We start from the raw sequence: 18,690 nt of genomic DNA on the forward strand, positions 1-18,690 counted from the left end.
ACCTTGATGATCTTGAAATGGCGTCATACCGCAGTGGTGAGCGCTCTGAGGTTGAGCCAGTCCAGGATGAAGTGGGCCTACCTGCAGCCACAAGTGTAATGAAGACTTCTAACGTTTGCCCTGAGTATCCTACCAGAGATGGAAAGAGTGGATTCCTGCATTGTGGCCGACCCATATATTGTGTCGGGCTGGGTAAAGGACAAACTGGGAATGATTACATCTGTGAAAGTTTCTAGGAGTGTAATTGTTTTGATTTTTTTGTGTATCCGCCTCCCAGAGGAAGCGGCCGATTCGAATCACGCAGCTTGGGGCTCAACCTGTGGTGTGCTTTGTTTTCCGTAGCAGGGCGCCTCAAAAATGGGTGATCAGGGGGGTAGCATTGAGTGTAGAAGTGGATCAAATTAAAGGAAAATGCCTAGTGTTTGTGACGCCTGCCGTTTGAGACAATGGCGAGACAGAATACCCTGTCTGTCTTGTTGAGCTTTGACACAGAGTTTCTTCCTAATAAAGTAAGTTTAGCTTATAATTGCTATTCTGCGAGGGCCTATGTTCTGAACCCGCTTCAGTGCTTTAGGTGTCAAGGATTCGGACATGTTGCAGCAGTGTGTGGAAGGGAGATCCTACCATGTGAGAAATGTGTAGGGGGGAATAGTCAGAGGGAGTGTACAGTTGGGATAGAGAAAGCACTGTGTGTCAACGATGGGGTTGCCCATACAAGCTGGGTATCCAAAGTGCCCTGTGTGAGAGAGACAGGTTGAGATTGCCAGAGTTTTGAGAGGGGCAGAAAGTTTCCTATTTTGAGGCAGTGAAGAAAGTAGAGGATAGCCAAGGGTGAGTGAGTCGACTGGGAGCCCCCAAGGGAGTAGGCCTGAAGAGAGAGAGCTAGAAAGGATGCATTTTAGTAAGGTTGGATTTATTGCATTTACAGCCATGGTAGTCAACTGCACTGCACTGATAGAGTGGAAATCACAAAGATATATGTGGTAGTTGCTGCAGCAGAGAAAAATGTGTGTGTGTGAGATTTTAGTCTAGAAGATCTACAGGAAGTTTTGAGAGAAGGGGTTCCATCCTCCCAGGTCGACGGTCTGATGTAGGATAATTTAGGGCCAAGTAGTGGGATGGGGTGGTGGATTTTTAGGCATAGTGTATAGGTGCAGGGGTAGTGCAATTTCAGTTTTTCCCATTCCCTTTTCCCTTTATTTTTTGGTTTTGTCATAATGTGGAATGCACATCCCGAACTGAGAAAGGCAGTAATACAGCAAAAAGTGTTTAGTCTGGCGGAAATTCACAATAAGAAGAAGAATAAATTCCATTGGACAATGAATGGAGGAACGTATAACGCCACACCCAGCATGCTGCATCACGCAATCCCTTCTCAAGGTCATGGTATGAGTCGAAACCTGCTTATTTTTCAGTGGAGTGTATTCACAAATGCCAAGTGAAGCCAGGCTTCCCAAAATAGGGAAGCCAGGCCCCAAATAGTTGAGGAAAAAATATATATATATTTCATCTGTGTTTTCATGCTAAACTGAGTGAGCTCAACTGTGAATTGTCCTGGTGCACCAAAAATAAGTGTCAAGGGAAGCCAGTTTGGATTTGGCTTCACTCCTATCACATCACATTGAGAGCATAGAAACAACTTGAATTGTTACATCTCGTTGTGGTGTTGTCCTCTGGCTAGCTAGCTAGCCAAAATTGTCCCTTTCCTAAATTAGCCATGGATAGAGATGGGGTTTGGACTAAAGGTTTTACTTAGTTCTCTGTACTGGCTAATGGTTATAACGGCGATTCTGATCCGAACATAAATTCATACAATGTGCCCCTGGACTGAAAGGAAGAAAGTTCAATATGTAGTTAGATGTAGAAGGCTAATGTTAACTAGCTAATGTTGACCATGACAGGAAGTTAGGCTAGCGAGCAAGCATTTCAGCCAGGAAGCACAGAACAACAAAAAATAAAAGCGTGCACTGTATGTCAGTCATAGACTGCTTGGTCAACATAAAAAAGAAGAGGATTAAATTGGTGTTTCTCCCCAATAGGGTGAGTCAATATGCTTTTTCTACTTGCACACACACATACACACACACAGAAATCAGAACCATGGTCAGCAACATCATATTTAGCTTACATTGTTGTTGACTAAATTGTTTTTGATATTACATTTACATTACATTTAAGTCATTTAGCAGACGCTCTTATCCAGAGCGACTTACACATTGGTGCATTCACCTTATGACATCCAGTGGAACAGCCACTTTACAATAGTGCATCTACATATTTTAAGGGGGGTGAGAAGGATTACTTTATCCTATCCTAGGTATTCCTTAAAGAGGTGGGGTTTCAGGTGTCTCCGGAAGGTGGTGATTGATTCCGCTGTCCTGGCGTCGTGAGGGAGTTTGTTCCACCATTGGGGAGCCAGAGCAGCGAACAGTTTTGACTGGGCTGAGCGGGAACTGTACTTCCTCAGTGGTAGGGAGGCGAGCAGGCCAGAGGTGGATGAACGCAGTGCCCTTATTTGGGTGTAGGGCCTGATCAGAGCCTGGAGGTACTGAGGTGCCGTTCCCCTCACAGCTCCGTAGGCAAGCACCATGGTCTTGTAGCGGATGCGAGCTTCAACTGGAAGCCAGTGGAGAGAGTGGAGGAGCGGGGTGACGTGAGAGATCTTGGGAAGGTTGAACACCAGACGGGCTGCGGCGTTCTGGATGAGTTGTAGGGGTTTAATGGCACAGGCAGGGAGCCCAGCCAACAGCGAGTTGCAGTAATCCAGACGGGAGATGACAAGTGCCTGGATTAGGACCTGTGCCGCTTCCTGTGTGAGGCAGGGTCGTACTCTGCGGATGTTGTAGAGCATGAACCTACAGGAACGGGCCACCGCCTTGATGTTAGTTGAGAACGACAGGGTGTTGTCCAGGATCACGCCAAGGTTCTTAGCGCTCTGGGAGGAGGACACAATGGAGTTGTCAACCGTGATGGCGAGATCATGGAACGGGCAGTCCTTCCCCGGGAGGAAGAGCAGCTCCGTCTTGCCGAAGTTCAGCTTGAGGTGGTGATCCGTCATCCACACTGATATGTCTGCCAGACATGCAGAGATGCGATTCGCCACCTGGTCATCAGAAGGGGGAAAGGAGAAGATGAATTGTGTGTCGTCTGCATAGCAATGATAGGAGAGACCATGTGAGGTTATGACAGAGCCAAGTGACTTGGTGTATAGCGAGAATAGGAGAGGGCCTAGAACAGAGCCCTGGGGGACACCAGTGGTGAGAGCGCATGGTGAGGAGACAGATTCTCGCCACGCCACCTGGTAGGAGCGACCTGTCAGGTAGGACGCAATCCAAGCGTGGGCCACGCCGGAGATGCCCAACTCGGAGAGGGTGGAGAGGAGGATCTGATGGTTCACAGTATCGAAGGCAGCCGATAGGGCTAGAAGGATGAGAGCAGAGGAGAGAGAGTTAGCTTTAGCGGTGCGGAGCGCCTCCGTGATACAGAGAAGAGCAGTCTCAGTTGAATGACTAGTCTTGAAACCTGACTGATTTGGATCAAGAAGGTCATTCTGAGAGAGATAGCGGGAGAGCTGACCAAGGACGGCACGTTCAAGAGTTTTGGAGAGAAAAGAAAGAAGGGATACTGGTCTGTAGTTGTTGACATCGGAGGGATCGAGTGTAGGTTTTTTCAGAAGGGGTGCAACTCTCGCTCTCTTGAAGACGGAAGGGACGTAGCCAGCGGTCAGGGATAAGTTGATGAGCGAGGTGAGGTAAGGGAGAAGGTCTCCGGAAATGGTCTGGAGAAGAGAGGAGGGGATAGGGTCAAGCGGGCAGGTTGTTGGGCGGCCGGCCGTCACAAGACGCGAGATTTCATCTGGAGAGAGAGGGGAGAAGAGGTCAGAGCACAGGGTAGGGCACTGTGAGCAGAACCAGCGGTGTCGTTTGACTTAGCAAACGAGGATCGGATGTCGTCGACCTTCTTTTCAAAATGGTTGACGAAGTCATCTGCAGAGAGGGAGGAGGGGGGGGGGGAGGAGGATTCAGGAGGGAGGAGAAGGTGGCAAAGAGCTTCCTAGGGTTAGAGGCAGATGCTTGGAATTTAGAGTGGTAGAAAGTGGCTTTAGCAGCAGAGACAGAGGAGGAAAATGTAGAGAGGAGGGAGTGAAAGGATGCCAGGTCCGCAGGGAGGCGAGTTTTCCTCCATTTCCGCTCGGCTGCCCGGAGCCCTGTTCTGTGAGCTCGCAATGAGTCGTCAAGCCACGGAGCGGGAGGGGAGGACCGAGCCGGCCTGGAAGATAGGGGACATAGAGAGTCAAAGGATGCAGAAAGGGAGGAGAGGAGGGTTGAGGAGGCAGAATCAGGAGATAGGTTGGAGAAGGTTTGAGCAGAGGGAAGAGATGATAGGATGGAAGAGGAGAGAGTAGCGGGGGAGAGAGCGAAGGTTGGGACGGCGCGATACCATCCGAGTAGGGGCAGTGTGGGAAGTGTTGGATGAGAGCGAGAGGGAAAAGGATACAAGGTAGTGGTCGGAGACTTGGAGGAGTTGCAATGAGGTTAGTGGAAAAACAGCATCTAGTAAAGATGAGGTCGAGCGTATTGCCTGCCTTGTGAGTAGGGGGGAAGGTGAGAGGGTGAGGTCAAAAGAGGAGAGGAGTGGAAAGAAGGAGGCAGAGAGGAATGAGTCAAAGGTAGACGTGGGGAGGTTAAAGTCGCCCAGAACTGTGAGAGGTGAGCCATCCTCAGGAAAGGAGCTTATCAAGGCATCAAGCTCATTGATGAACTCTCCGAGGGACCTGGAGGGCGATAAATGATAAGGATGTTAAGCTTGAAAGGGCTGGTAACTGTGACAGCATGAAATTCAAAGGAGGCGATAGACAGATGGGTAAGGGGAGAAAGAGAGAATGACCACTTGGGAGAGATAAGGATCCCGATGCCACCACCCCGCTGACCAGAAGCTCTCGGGGTGTGCGAGAACACGTGGGCGGACGAAGAGAGAGCAGTAGGAGTAGCAGTGTTATCTGTGGTGATCCATGTTTCTGTCAGTGCCAAGAAGTCGAGGGACTGGAGGGAGGCATAGGCTGAGATGAACTCTGCCTTGTTGGCTGCAGATCGGCAGTTCCAGAGGCTACCGGAGACCTGGAACTCCACGTGGGTCGTGCGCGCTGGGATCACCAGATTAGGGTGGCAGCGGCCACGCGGTGTGGAGCGTTTGTATGGTCTGTGCAGAGAGGAGAGAACAGGGATAGACAGACACATAGTTGACAGGCTACAGAAGAGGCTACGCTAATGCAAGGAGATTGGAATGACAAGTGGACTACACGTCTCAAATGTTCAGAAAGTTAAGCTTACGTAGCAAGAATCTTATTGACTAAAATGATTAAAATGATACAGTACTGCTGAAGTAGGCTAGCTGGCAGTGGCTGCGTTGTTGACTTTGTAGGCTAGCTGGCAGTGGCTGCGTTGTTGACACTACACTAATCAAGTTGTTCCGTTGAGTGTAATAGTTTCTACAGTGCTGCTATTCGGGGGCTAGCTGGCTAGCTAGCAGTGTTGATTACGTTACGTTGCGTTAAAAGAACGACAACAATTATCTTTGATACACAGACGGCTATGTAGCTAGCTATGTAGCTAGCTACGATCAAACAAATCAAACCGTTGTGCTGTAATGAAATGAAATGAAAAATGTGATACTACCTGTGGAGCGAAGCGGAATGCGACCGGGTTGTTGAGTGCGGAAGTTCTATTCAGTAGACGTTGGCTAGCTGTTGGCTAGCTAGCAGTGTCTCCTACGTTAAGGACGACAAATAGCTGGCTAGCTAACCTCAGTAAATTAAGATAATCACTCTAAGACTACACGCTCTAAACTACACAATTATCTTGGATACGAAGACAGCAAAGACAACTATGTAGCTAGCTAACACTACACTAATCAAGTCGTTCAGTTGAGTGTAATAGTTTCTACAGTGCTGCTATTCGGTAGACGGTGAACGTATGCTAGCTGGCTAGCTGCTGGGCAGATAGCAGTGTAGACTACGTTAGGACGACGAAATACAAGTTGCAATAGAAGTGCTGACTGTTTCACTATGTTGTCCTCTTTCTTTTCCTTTTTCTTCTGTCCTTCTTTTGTCCTTATTTTGTCTTCCTTTCTTCTGTTAACTAGATATTTTTTGTTGTTATTCTTTGTAAGCTAGCTAGCTTCTTCCAGGAGAGTCCCTAGCAACTGCTTAGCAACAAGTAAACAATTCTGCTAGCAATTCAGCTAGCTAAGATAACTGTACAATTTTATGAAAAATAGTTAATTTTTCAAAAGCCTGTCTTTTTGGTTTGTTCCTTGTTTTGTCTTCTATTGAGTCTTGCAGTTTTCTCTTGATTTTTTTGATGTACTTCACTCTAAAAAAACATTTAAATCTCAATATATACAGGAGCTCATTTTTCAGCAGCTGCTCAATTTAGAACTCCGGAACATCCGATGATATCTTTTGTCAGTGTATTAGATTGGTGAAATAGTGCTGGAATAGAGGATGCAGCACCTGTTTTCTGTGACTTTCGGTAACTCTCCTGGTTCTAAATCAATAGTTATTTAGTAGTCAGAAAATGTCAGAAATATTAACTTGTTTGAACATGCTGTATGTCATGTAACTGTTTGTTACATTCAATATGTTTTGTGGACTTTACCTGACAGAGGTTGCTTTCCGGTGGCTGCAATGTCAAACAAGCCTAATGTCCATGCTAAAACGGGTTATAGCCATGAGTCATCTATGTATATCTATCTAAAAAAAAGAAAGGCACAGCTCCCATAAATAGTTTTTTTCAAAGTTGCCGAAATGCGAAATCCACGTATATCAGTGTATTCGTAACAACCATTCCGAAACTTATATTCGATCAAATAAACCTCACGTAGCAAATGATCAATTACCATTTTTGTTGACCAAATTCGACACATTTGACCTCCATACAAAAAATGACTCACTCCGTGGCGTTATTTTCGTGGACAGATTTTGGGCGGAGTAAAACTATTATCTCGCTTCGCCTCTTCCTCTCTGTCGAAACGCACGTTTGAATGAGATGGCCTTGGATACTGTGTCTCTAGCAACCTGTTCTACGTAGCATCAAAGGTACGTCGAAATGAGAGAGTAGCTATATGAAGCTAAATAAATGTAGAGAACTCGAATTAACCGTTAGCAATATAGGTAGCTAGCTAGCTTACATCATCGCCGTAATATGTATCTACTGCTAAGCTAGCTACCGTTTGTCCTTACATTCGATGCATTGCCAGCTGTTGTAGCTGGCGTAGCCGGACACCGGAGTCATTTTCAGCATTCTTGTTCAGATCGCAAACTAACTTTTGATATACCAACACGATTGCCGCAATGCACTGTACAACATGAGTGAATATATGGCTTATGGTGACAGACTCGGCGCACTCGAGAGCGGTTTTCACAGTTAATACCGTATTAATTTATATACACAATCTATGTTGCTGAGCGTGACAGTCGCCTTCTCTGGCTCCTTGAACTTTCGCACCAGTTTCTGCTTCGAATGGAGAAGTGATCACAGACTAGCAACTTGAGACTTGCATTGGAATTGTGAATGGACAGCTAATTATAAGTGATTCAATCTATTAGAGTTATATGTGAACAATAGAGGAACTGTGATTTACTGCCTCACTTGTCGTGGGAAAAACAACTACCATGGTGAAATGGAGTGACATTTTTGTCAATGTTTATTAAGGTGCGATCTATACTGTAGTTTAAATAATAATTCGTTAACTGACTAGCCTAATCTTATTTCCCTGATGTTTATGGTGAGTGATAACTGGTTTAACATGTAATAGTAGCTTCATCGTTTTTTTTATACAGTGAGTATTTACTGTATATGGTTGTTTCACAGATTGGCATTGCAGTAGGAGCTGTACCATAATAAAGGGGGAACCCTTCAACAGGTAGTTCCAGATCTCCATCTCAATGGCCCCACACCCAGTGGTGCAGGCCATCATTGACCTCTCAGCTGGAGCTATAGGTAAAGTAACAGTTGCAAAGCACAGTTTCAGGGGGCCCAAATTATTATTTTGTGGTTTTGCCTCTAATGGGGCAGAGACAAAAATGTGCAGTTTCATAGCTAATCTCATGCTATTTTAAAAACTTTGCTATGAGGCTGAGAGAAAATGTAGCTGTTTTAGAGCTCTGCGATTCTTGTATCTAGCTGGAACTCCATAAGACACGATAAAAGGCATTTCATTTGTACAATTATTGTCCAACAAGTGTTTAATGACCTTGATTGTTTAATTCTAATATGAAATTATTCCAACTTAATATCCATTATTGCCTCTTTTCTTGAATGTTAAACACTTTTTTGCAGCACAGCAGTGTCTAGTTCGGGGTGCTGGTTAGGCACAAACAACTAGTATTCAAACATTATTCGATATAAAAAAAAATGAGTTTTCGTAGGAGAACTAGCCTAGTTTAAAAAAGGAAGTAAGAGAACCACACACTAGAAAAGACAGATGACGTGACCTTTGTTCTATTTATTTACATTTTTATTTTGCAGTGCAGCAGTGATAAACGCATGCAAAATAAGAAATAAACTAAAGTCAATGTTTGTCGCCTGTCTTTTTAAAAGGGGAAAATCTGCAGTTACTATTCATTTTTACTTAAATTTATATTTACCCATTTGATTCTTGAAGAATATAACTTATAAATGCCGCATGAGCATAGTTCAACTGTTGTATCCCATCAGAAACCCAGAAATAAACATGTTTTACTCCACTATTTGTAAACAGATTTGAAATGTAAACACACACTTCATATAGCCTCAACATGATTTAAAAAATATCATTTTGATATCATGGATGGTCAGTCCTTGCATCCATAGCCCTGTTTATGAATCTGATAGTGGTTACATACAGCCTCGTCCCTCAGCTTTGTCGGGAAGTATGCTTTGTTATTGTTTCTACTGCGGCTTGCCCCTTTTTAAGTGTTTGGTTTTTGAATACTTATCACAATAATAATGTTGCAAATCCTTATTACTTACACTTATTGCACACCAGTGGTGTGGATGGCCAAGATGGAGATGAAATATCTCAACATTTGACTATTTGTGTAACTACATTTGAGTAAATGTTCTTGAGAGATTGACCTACTAACTATTGTAATGTAAGAGCGTCTGCTAAATGACTTAAATGTAAATGTAATAGCAGTAGCAATGCTAAAAGGTGTCCATTGTTCAGAGTCCTCACCTGATCTAGCAGGACACTGACTGCTGACTATTGCCTTCCCCCAGCCGGGCCCTTTGTTTCCAATGGCTGTGATCACTGTCACACACACTATCACAAAGCCCACTCTACAGATCCTTATCAGTGTAAAATGTGGGTGGAGGGTAAGCGCTGAATCAGCGCTGAACTTTAGATACACTAAAGAAGTAGGATTCCTTGTAACTTTGCATGATGAAAGATGACCCACACTTCTCTTTGTAATCATAAGGTTCAGGTTTTGTGTCCCAGATCTAATTGTTGTCAACTCCTATCGTCATAAAGTGAAATGGCTCCTTTTAACTGTCCACACCCATCCCCTACCCAGGAGGTACAGCGTGTGTGCTGAGCGGTCAGCCCCTGGACACAGCCAAGGTGAAGATGCAGACCTTTCCCTCCTTGTACCGAGGCTTTGTCCACTGCTTCTCCTCCACATACAAGTATGTAGGTTTTTATTTTTTTTGACCCCCCTTCCTCCTGAATTTCGTTGTATCCAATTGTTAGTAGTTACTATCTTGTCTCATCGCTACAACTCCCGTACGGGCTCGGGAGAGACGAAGGACGAAAGCCATGCGTCCTCCGAAACACAACTCAACCAAGCTGCACTAGTTCTTAACACCGTGCGCATCCAACCCGGAAGCCAGCCACACCAATGTGTCGGATGAAACACCGTGCGCCTGGCGACCTGGTTAGCGTGCACTGAGCCCGGCCCGCCACAGGAGTCGCTGGTGTACGATGAGACAAGGATGTCCCAAGGATATGTTTACTGGGCTCTCATTTTTGATTACTTATCTAGAGCCTTTGATAGAGTTCTAGCCCCAGACCCATTGACCGCTCTGTTTGGTACAGTTGATGGGAATAACCACGAAGGGAAAGCTGTCTCTCTTTGTACTCTATTAACCAAAAGGCTCATATTGCAATTTTGGAAACTGGAGACTGTACCTACCTTTGAAATGTGGTTATGGGATTTAGGGAATGTAATACATATGGAAAATATTCAATACAATACCTCCAATAGAAGTCCAATGTTTTACAAAATATGGTAGCCGATACTGGATAAATGGTCTTGTCCCGCTTCATAACTGGGTTGACGATCTGCTGCTACTCTGTGCTCTACTCCACTCAATATTTATTTTTGTCTTAACTACACTACTTGTAATGACTATATGCTGTTTTCTTATACATGTACCACCTAATAGGATTTTGTTTTATTTTGTGTATGTATGTGTGAGTTAAAATTTATTTTGTCCTCTAAATTGGCCATCCCATTCAACAGTACAATGAATGTCATTGTTAGTATTGCTGTCTTTTTTATTTTCTTTTTATTGTAAAATAATAAACATATAAAAAAAGAATGTAGCTTTGTCTGAGGCTCCTGCCCTATGGGACATTCTGGCTGTCTCCTGTTTCTGTAGCAGTTTTAATATAAAAGTACAACCCCTGGACTGGACAGAACGCTAGTCTATCACAGGTCCATGTTAAAGTACAGTGCATTTGGAAAGTATTCAGACCCATTGACTTTTTCAACATTTTGTTATGTTACAGCCTTATTCTAAAATGGATAACATTTTTTAAGTCATCAATCTACACGCAATAACACAATGGCAGCAAAAACAGTGAACATTTTTTATTTATTTTTTATCATCTTAAACAGATCTTATTTACATAAGTATTCATACCCTATGCTATGAGACTCCAAATTGAGCTCAGCTGTATCCTGTTGATCATCCTTGATGATTCTTCAATTTGATTGGAGTCCATCTGTTGTAAATTCAATTGATTGGACGTGATTTGGAAAGGTCTATGTAAGGTCACACAATTGACGGTGCATGTCAGAGCAAAAACCAAGCCATGAGGTTCAAGGAATTGTCCATAGAGTTCTGAGACAGGATTGTGTCAAGGTACAGATCTGGAATAGGGTACCAAAACGTTTCTGCAGCATTGGAGGTTCCCAGGAACACATTGGTCTCCATCATTCTTAAATGGAAGAAGTTTGGAACCACCAAGACTCTTCCTAGCGCTGGCCACCTGGCCAAACTGAGCAATCGGGGGAGAAGGGCCTTGGTCAGGGAGGTGACCAAGAACCCGATGGTCATTCTGACAGAGCTCTCGAGTTCCTCTATGGAGATGGGTGAACCTTCCAGACGGACAACCATCTCTGCAGCACTTCACCAATCAGGCCTTTATGATAGATTTGCCAGTACTTTGTTGAAGCACCTTTGGCAGCAATTACAGCCTAGAGTCTTCTTGGGTGTGACGCTAAAAGCTTCGCACATCTGTATTTGGGGAGCTTCTCCATTCTCTGCAGATCCTCTCAAGCCCTGTCAGGTGGGATGGGAAGCATCGCTGCACAGCTATTTTAAGGGCTCTCCAAAGATGTTTGATCGTGTCCAAGAGTGGCCCGGACAAGGACATTCAGAGACTTGTCCCCAAGCCACTCCTGTGTTGTCTTGGCTGTGTGCTTAGGGTTGATGTCCTGTTGGGAGGTGAGGTCCTGAGCACTCTGGAGCAGGTTTTCATCAAGGATCGCGCTGTACTTTGCTTCATTAATCTTTCCTTCGATCCTGAATAGTCTCCCAGTCCCTGCTGCTGAAAAGCATTCTCACAGCATAATGCTGTCACCACCATGCTTCACCATAAGGATGGCACCAGGTTTCTTCCAGATGTGACACTTGGCATTCAGGCCAAAGAGTTCAATCTTGGTTTCATCAGACCAGAGAATCTTGTTTCTCATGGACAGTCCTTTAGGTGCCTTTTGGCAAACTCCAATTGGGCTGTTGTGCCTTTTGCTGAGAAGTGGCTTCTGTCTGGCCTCTCTAACATAAAGGTGAGATTGGTGTCCTTCAGTAAGGTTTTCCTATCTCCACAGAGGAACTCTGGAGCTCTGTCAGAATGACCATCGGGTTCTTGGTCACCTCCCTGACCAAGGCCCTTCTCCAGCAGCCAGCTCTAAGTGTCTTGGGTGTTCCAAAGTTATTCCATTTAAGAATGATGGAGGCCACTGTGTTCTTGGGACCTTCAATGCTGCATACTTTGCTGCATACTTTTTTTTGGTACCCTTCCCCAGATCTGTGCCTCGACACAATCCTGTCTCAGAGCTCTACGGACAATTCCTTCGACCTCATGGCTTGGTTTTTGCTCTGACATGCACTGTCAACTGTGGGACCTATATCGACAGGTGTCCCTTTCTAAATTCTGTCCTATCAATTGAGTTTACCACAGGTGGACTCCAATCAAGCTGTAGAAATATCTCAAGGATGACCAATGGAAACAGGATGCACACAAACTCACTTTCGAGTCTCATAGCAAAGAGTCTGAATACTTATGTAAATAAGGTAGGTCTATTATTTTGAATAAGTTTGCAAAAAAGGTATAACCTGTTTTTGCTTTCTTATTATAGGGTATTGTGTGTAGATTGATGGGGGGGAAATACCCTTATCCATTTTAGGGTAAGGCTGTAATGTAACAACGTGGAAAAAGTCAAGGGGTCTGAATACTTTCCGAATGCACTGATGTAATGTATTTTGACTAATATGGATGACATCAAGTATTTTGTCTGCCTGTGGTTGTTTTTATAGTGTTGTAAACAATATCTTGTAAATTGTTCTAATCTGGTGGAGTGGCACTTTAATAAACTACTCTATACTGTACAGACAGGTGGGTCTCCGAGGGCTCTACCAGGGTACCAGCCCAGCCCTGATGGCTAACATCGCTGAGAATTCTGTCCTCTTCATGAGCTACGGATTCTGCCAGGAGGTGGTTCGCACAATGGCGGGACTGGGAACGGAGGCTCCACTCAGGTAAGGAAAGATACTGGGATGTGTAGGCCTAATTGAATGCTCACTCTCTTTCAGTAGTAGGCATACCATCTGTTCTCTCTTTCTCTATATGTCTCTGTCTTTCAGTGACATGCAAAAAGCATGTGCTGGGTCGGTTGCATCCATCTTCTCCTCTCTGGTCCTGTGCCCCACTGAGTTGGTCAAGTGTCGTCTTCAAGCTATGTACGAGATGGAAGCGTCTGGCAAGATCGCAAAGGGCCAAAAGTAAGTGTTTAAAGGCCTAGTGCAGTCAACATTTGTCCTGTGTTTTGTATCATATTGTATAACAGCTGATGAAACTAACACTGTAAAAGTGTTATTTCCTGATTAGTTTCTGGTTGAAAATACAATCTACACGGGACCTTCTAATCAGCAGATTTTGCATGAGTGGAGCTTCGACAGGCGGTAAATGAGTTAATGTTAGAGGTCGACCAATTGAATCTGCATTTTTTTTTAAAATTAGGGCCGATTTCAAGTTTTCATAACAATCCGTAATCGCAATTTTTGGATGGCGATTATGGCCGTTTACATTGCATTCCTCGAGGAGACTGCGTGGCAGGCTGACCACTTGTTACGCGAATGCAGCAAGGAGCCAAGGTAATCTTAACATAATCACTAGTTAACTACACATGGTTGATGATATTACTAGGTTAACTAGCTTGCCCTGCATTGCATACAAATTAACAGGCACCGCATTGATTATCATTGAATCACAGCCTGCTTCGCCAAACAGGGGATGTTTTAACAAAAGTGCATTCACGAAAAAGCACAATCTTTGCACGAATGTACCTAACCATAAACACCAATGCATTTCTAAAATCAATACACAGAAGTATTTTTTTAAACCTGCATATTTAGTTAAAATAAATGTATGTCAGCAGACAATATTAACTAGGGAAATTGTGTCACTTCTCTTGCGTTCATTGCACGCAGAGTCAGGGTATGGTGCAACAGTTTGGGCCGCCTTGCTCGTTGCGAACTAATTTGCCAGAATTGTACATAATTATGACAACATTGAAGGTTGTGCAATGTAACAGCAATATTTAGACTTAGGGTTGCCAACCGTTCGATAAAATACGTAACGGTTCCGTATTTCACTGAAAGAATAAAGGTTTTTGTTTTCGAAACGATAGTTTCCGGATTGACCATATTAATGACCTACGGCTCGTATTTCTGTGTTTATTATATTACAATTAAGTCTATGATTTGATAGAGCAATCTGAGTGGTGGTAGGCAGCAGTACGCTCGTAAGCATTCATTCAAACTTTACTGCGTTTGCCAGCAGCTCTTAGAAACGCTTTAATCACAGCGCTGTTTATGGCTTCAAGCCTATCAACTCCTGAGATTAGGCTGGCAATACTAAAGTGCCTATAAGAACATCAAATAGTCAAAGGTATATGAAATACAAATAGTATAGAGAGAAATAGTCCATGTGTCATAACTACAACCTAAAACTTCCTAATTAGGAATATTGAAGAACTGGGAATATTGAACCACCAGCTTTCATATGTTCTGAGCAAAGAACTTGAATGTTAGCTTTTTTACATGGCACATATTGCACTTTGCTTTTTTCTCCAACACTGTTTTTGCATTATTTAAACCAAATTGAGCATGTTTCATTATTTATTTGAGACTAAATATATGTTATTTATGTATTATGGTTAAAATAAGTGTTCATTGTTCATTCAATATTGTTGTAATTGTCATCATTACACATATATATATTTTTATTTTATTTAATCGGTATCTGCTTTTTTTTGGTCCTCCAATAATCGATATTCGAAAATCGTAATCGGTCGACCTCTAGTTAATAGACCAATAACAGAGTTCCATACCTCTCTGCCAATGGGCGAGATCGTTTTGCATCGCCTAGTGCTCTGGGAGGGCAGGGTTTGCACATTTTAGACCTTTCCATTGGTCCTAAAGTGAGATCTCCACACACCCGGGGCAGCGAGCAATGCAAAGCAAAGTCGCTCAGTAACAGCATGTTTTGCCCTCCCCGCTCAGACCACTCCAAGGCAGTCCTAGCAAAAATCTTGCTTGACTTTTTTTTCTTTTTGACCATATTAATGGAAAACTATTACAGTAAGTTACTTAATTGTTACCCAGAAATTAATATAAAAATGGCTGCATTGGGCCTTTTTTAAAGGATATTCACATAATTACTTACATTCTTCACTTAAGTTTTGCTACTTTAAAACTTTTATTTTTTTCCTGTTTTGTTTAGAGGGCTTCCAAGGTTGTGTAAACTATTCTTGCAAAATGACCATGTTTTGATTTTCATATTACCTCTTATAAAAGTGCTTTTCTGCCTCTGAACTGGAGGAGTGGACTGAGTTTGTAAAAGTGTAGCACGAATAGTGCCAAGGTTGTTGGTTCAATTCCCGCAGGGATCCCATACAAATTTGTAAGTATGTACTCACTGTTCTGTAAGTCGCTTTCCATAAAAGTGACTGCTAAATGGCATAAACAAAGTGTATAAACTTCACATTTTCTCTCTCTCTGCCTCTCTTTCTCACTTTCTCTGCCTGCAGCACGGTGTGGTCAGTGGCGAAGTCAGTGATGAAGCAAAATGGTCCTACAGGGTTTTTCACAGGCCTGACCACAACCATCGCCAGAGAGGTGCCCGGGTACTTCTGCTTTTTCGGGGCCTACGAGCTCTGCCGAACCACCTTTGCTGACAACATGAAGTGCAGCAAGGATGACATAGGTACTGTAGTGTTACTATTAAGGGATGGCAAGTAGCCTAGATGTTAGAGTCCTGGGCCTTCCGAGGGGATGGGATAAAGGAGAAGGCTTTTAAAGATGAATTGTGTAGCAATATACTTGATTGGGATTCCTTTTGGGAATATGTCGGAATTGGCCAATATAAAGCAATCACCTTTTGCGCCAAACTCTCCTTCCAAAACATTCAACCTAATTTGGTTAGCTTGTTAGAAAAAAACACACTATGCTTATGGCTGTGTTCCTGATGACTTGTGGCTATGTGTATGTTACAGGAGTGGCCCCTATTGTGTTCAGTGGGGGTTTCGGGGGTGCATGCCTGTGGCTGGTGGTCTACCCCTTTGACTGTGTCAAGTCTCGCATCCAGGTCATGTCAATGATAGGGCGCCAGGAAGGTTTCTTCAAGACCATGATGACTATCATGAGGATGGAAGGTAGGCACTGTGTGGGATGTTGTATGGTTTTGGGCAACATTTTTAAACAGGAATGTCTCTGTAAAAATCCGCTCTGTGCTTCAAGCAAGATGCATCACTCCTCTTACACGCTTTGTTGAGGACAGTAGGAAATATTGTCCTTTCATGTCTTTCCCTTTTTGTTTAGGTGTAAGGGCGCTCTATTCTGGTTTGACTCCCACCATGATCCGCACGTTCCCCGCCAACGGAGCCCTGTTCCTGGGGTACGAGGCCAGCCGTAAGTTCATGATGAAACAGTTTGACAGCTGACCTGGTCCTCCTCCGACAACGATGTCCCCCATCTCTTTTTTTGCCTTGTCATTTGTACCAGTTAACCCTACTGCGCTGTGTCGTTAACCTCCTACAACACTCCGAACTGGTTGAAATGACCTGATTTCAATGAGTTCTGATTGTAAGTGGGCTGAGCTTTGCCCGCTGGGTTGGAACCCAGACTCCTCAGAGAAGCATTTTGGCTCATATTATGTTTTTAGATACTTGACTTAAATGTGAATATAAACTGAGTGTACAAAATATTTGGAACCTAATATTGAGTTGCATCCCGTTTTGCCCTTAACAGCCTCAATTCGTTAGGGAATAGATTCTACAAGGTGTCAAAAGCGTTCCACAGTGATGCTGGCCCATGTTGACTCCAATGCTTCCCAAAGATGTGTCAATTGGCTGGATGTTCTTTGGGTGGCGGACCATTCTTGATACACACAGGAAACTGTTGCGCATGAAAAACCCAGCAGCATTGCAGTTCCTGGCACACTTCCACCAGTGCGCCTAGCACCTATTATAGTACCATTCCCCGTTCAAAGGCACTTAAATCTTCTCTGAATGGCATACATACACAATCCATGTCTCTATTGTCGCAAGGCTTAAAAACCCTTCTTTAACTTATCTCCTCCCCTTTGTCTACACTGATTGAAGTAGATTTAACAGGTGACATCGATAAGGGATCATAGACTGACCGGGTGAATCCAGTTGAAAACGATGTCATGGACCTAATTCTTTGTACACTCTGTGTAAGATTGATATACAGGATGCATTCCCAGACCTGATTTGAAACGGGATCAAGGTCTGGAAGTGGAGTATTTCGTCTTTTAATTTTTTACAGTATTAATAAAATACATGTTATTTTATAAAGCCCTTTTTACATTAGCATTTGTCTGTGGTACGTCAGAGCAGAATCTCAGAATAGTCATAATCTATTTCTTAATCTGCGAGAGGGGTATACTACAAAGCAGAATAAAGGAGTTCGACAGTTAACTTTGTTATATATTCAGAATTTAAAATGTATATATATGTTTTTAAGAAATAAGCTTGAAATTAGGCATGGTCTAATTGACTCCACAAACAAAAACACATACAGTGGGGAGAACAAGTATTTGATACACTGCAGATTTTGTAGGTTTTCCTACTTACAAAGCATGTGGGGGTCTGTAATTTGTATCATAGGTACACTTCAACTGTGAGAGACGGAATCTAAAACAAAAATCCAGAAAATCACATTGTATGATTTTTAAATGCATGACATAAGTATTTGATCACCTACCAACCAGTAAGAATTCCGGCTCTCACAGACCTGTTAGTTTTTCTTTAAGAACCCCTCCTGTTCTCCACTCTTTACCTGTATTATCTGCACCTGTTTGAACTCATTACCTGTATAAAAGACACCTGTCCACACACTCAGACAGACTCCAACCTATCCACAATGGCCAAGACCAGACAGCTGTGTAAGGACATCAGGGATAAAATTGTAGACCTGCACAAGACTGGGATGGACTACAGGACAATAGGCAAGCAGATTGGTGTGAAGGCATCAACTGTTGGCGCAATTACTAGAAAGTGGAAGAAGTTCAAGATGACGGTCAATCACCCTCTGTCTGGGGCTCCATGCAAGATCTCACCTCGTGGGGCATCAATGATCATGAGGAAGGTGAGGGATCAGCCCAGAACTACACGGCAGGACCTGGCAATGACCTGAAGAGAGCTGGGACCGCCGTCTCAAAGAAAACCATTAGTAACACACTACGCCGTCATGGATTAAAATCCTACAGCGCACGCAAGGTCCCCCTGCTCAAGCCAGCGCTTGTCCAGGCCCGTCTGAACTTTGCCAATGACCATCTGGATGATCCAGAGGAGGAATGGGAGAAGGTCATGTGGTCTGATGAGACAAATAGAGCTTTTTGGTCTAAACTCCACTCACTGTGTTTGGTGGAAGAAGAAGGATGAGTACAACCCCAAGAACACCATCCCAACCGTGAAGCATGGAGCTGGAAACATCATTCTTTGGGGATGCTTTTCTGCAAAGCGGACAGGACGACTGCACCGTATTGAGGGGAGGATGGATGGGGCCATGTATCGCAAGATCTTGGCCAACAACCTTCCCTCAGTAAGAGCATTGAAGATGGGTCGTGGCTGGGTCTTCCAGCATGACGACAACCCGAAACACACAGCCAGGGCAA

At 43.7% G+C, this 18,690-nt stretch overlaps 1 protein-coding gene across 1 annotated transcript; it reads left to right on the forward strand.

The window, feature by feature from the left end:
• The first annotated feature begins 6,941 nt into the window (after positions 1-6,941).
• slc25a15b (solute carrier family 25 member 15b) lies at positions 6,942-17,700 on the forward strand. The gene is made up of 8 exons (XM_046295432.1): positions 6,942-7,096; positions 7,872-8,000; positions 9,557-9,668; positions 12,882-13,028; positions 13,134-13,271; positions 15,581-15,756; positions 16,046-16,204; positions 16,371-17,700. The coding sequence occupies exons 2-8, from the start codon at positions 7,946-7,948 to the stop codon at positions 16,490-16,492; spliced, it is 909 nt and encodes a 302-aa protein (XP_046151388.1). The 5' UTR covers positions 6,942-7,096; positions 7,872-7,945; the 3' UTR covers positions 16,493-17,700.
• The last annotated feature ends 990 nt before the right edge of the window (positions 17,701-18,690 follow it).

This window comes from Oncorhynchus gorbuscha, linkage group LG02 (assembly GCF_021184085.1).
Source record: "Oncorhynchus gorbuscha isolate QuinsamMale2020 ecotype Even-year linkage group LG02, OgorEven_v1.0, whole genome shotgun sequence".
Taxonomy (NCBI): Eukaryota; Metazoa; Chordata; class Actinopteri; order Salmoniformes; family Salmonidae; genus Oncorhynchus; species Oncorhynchus gorbuscha.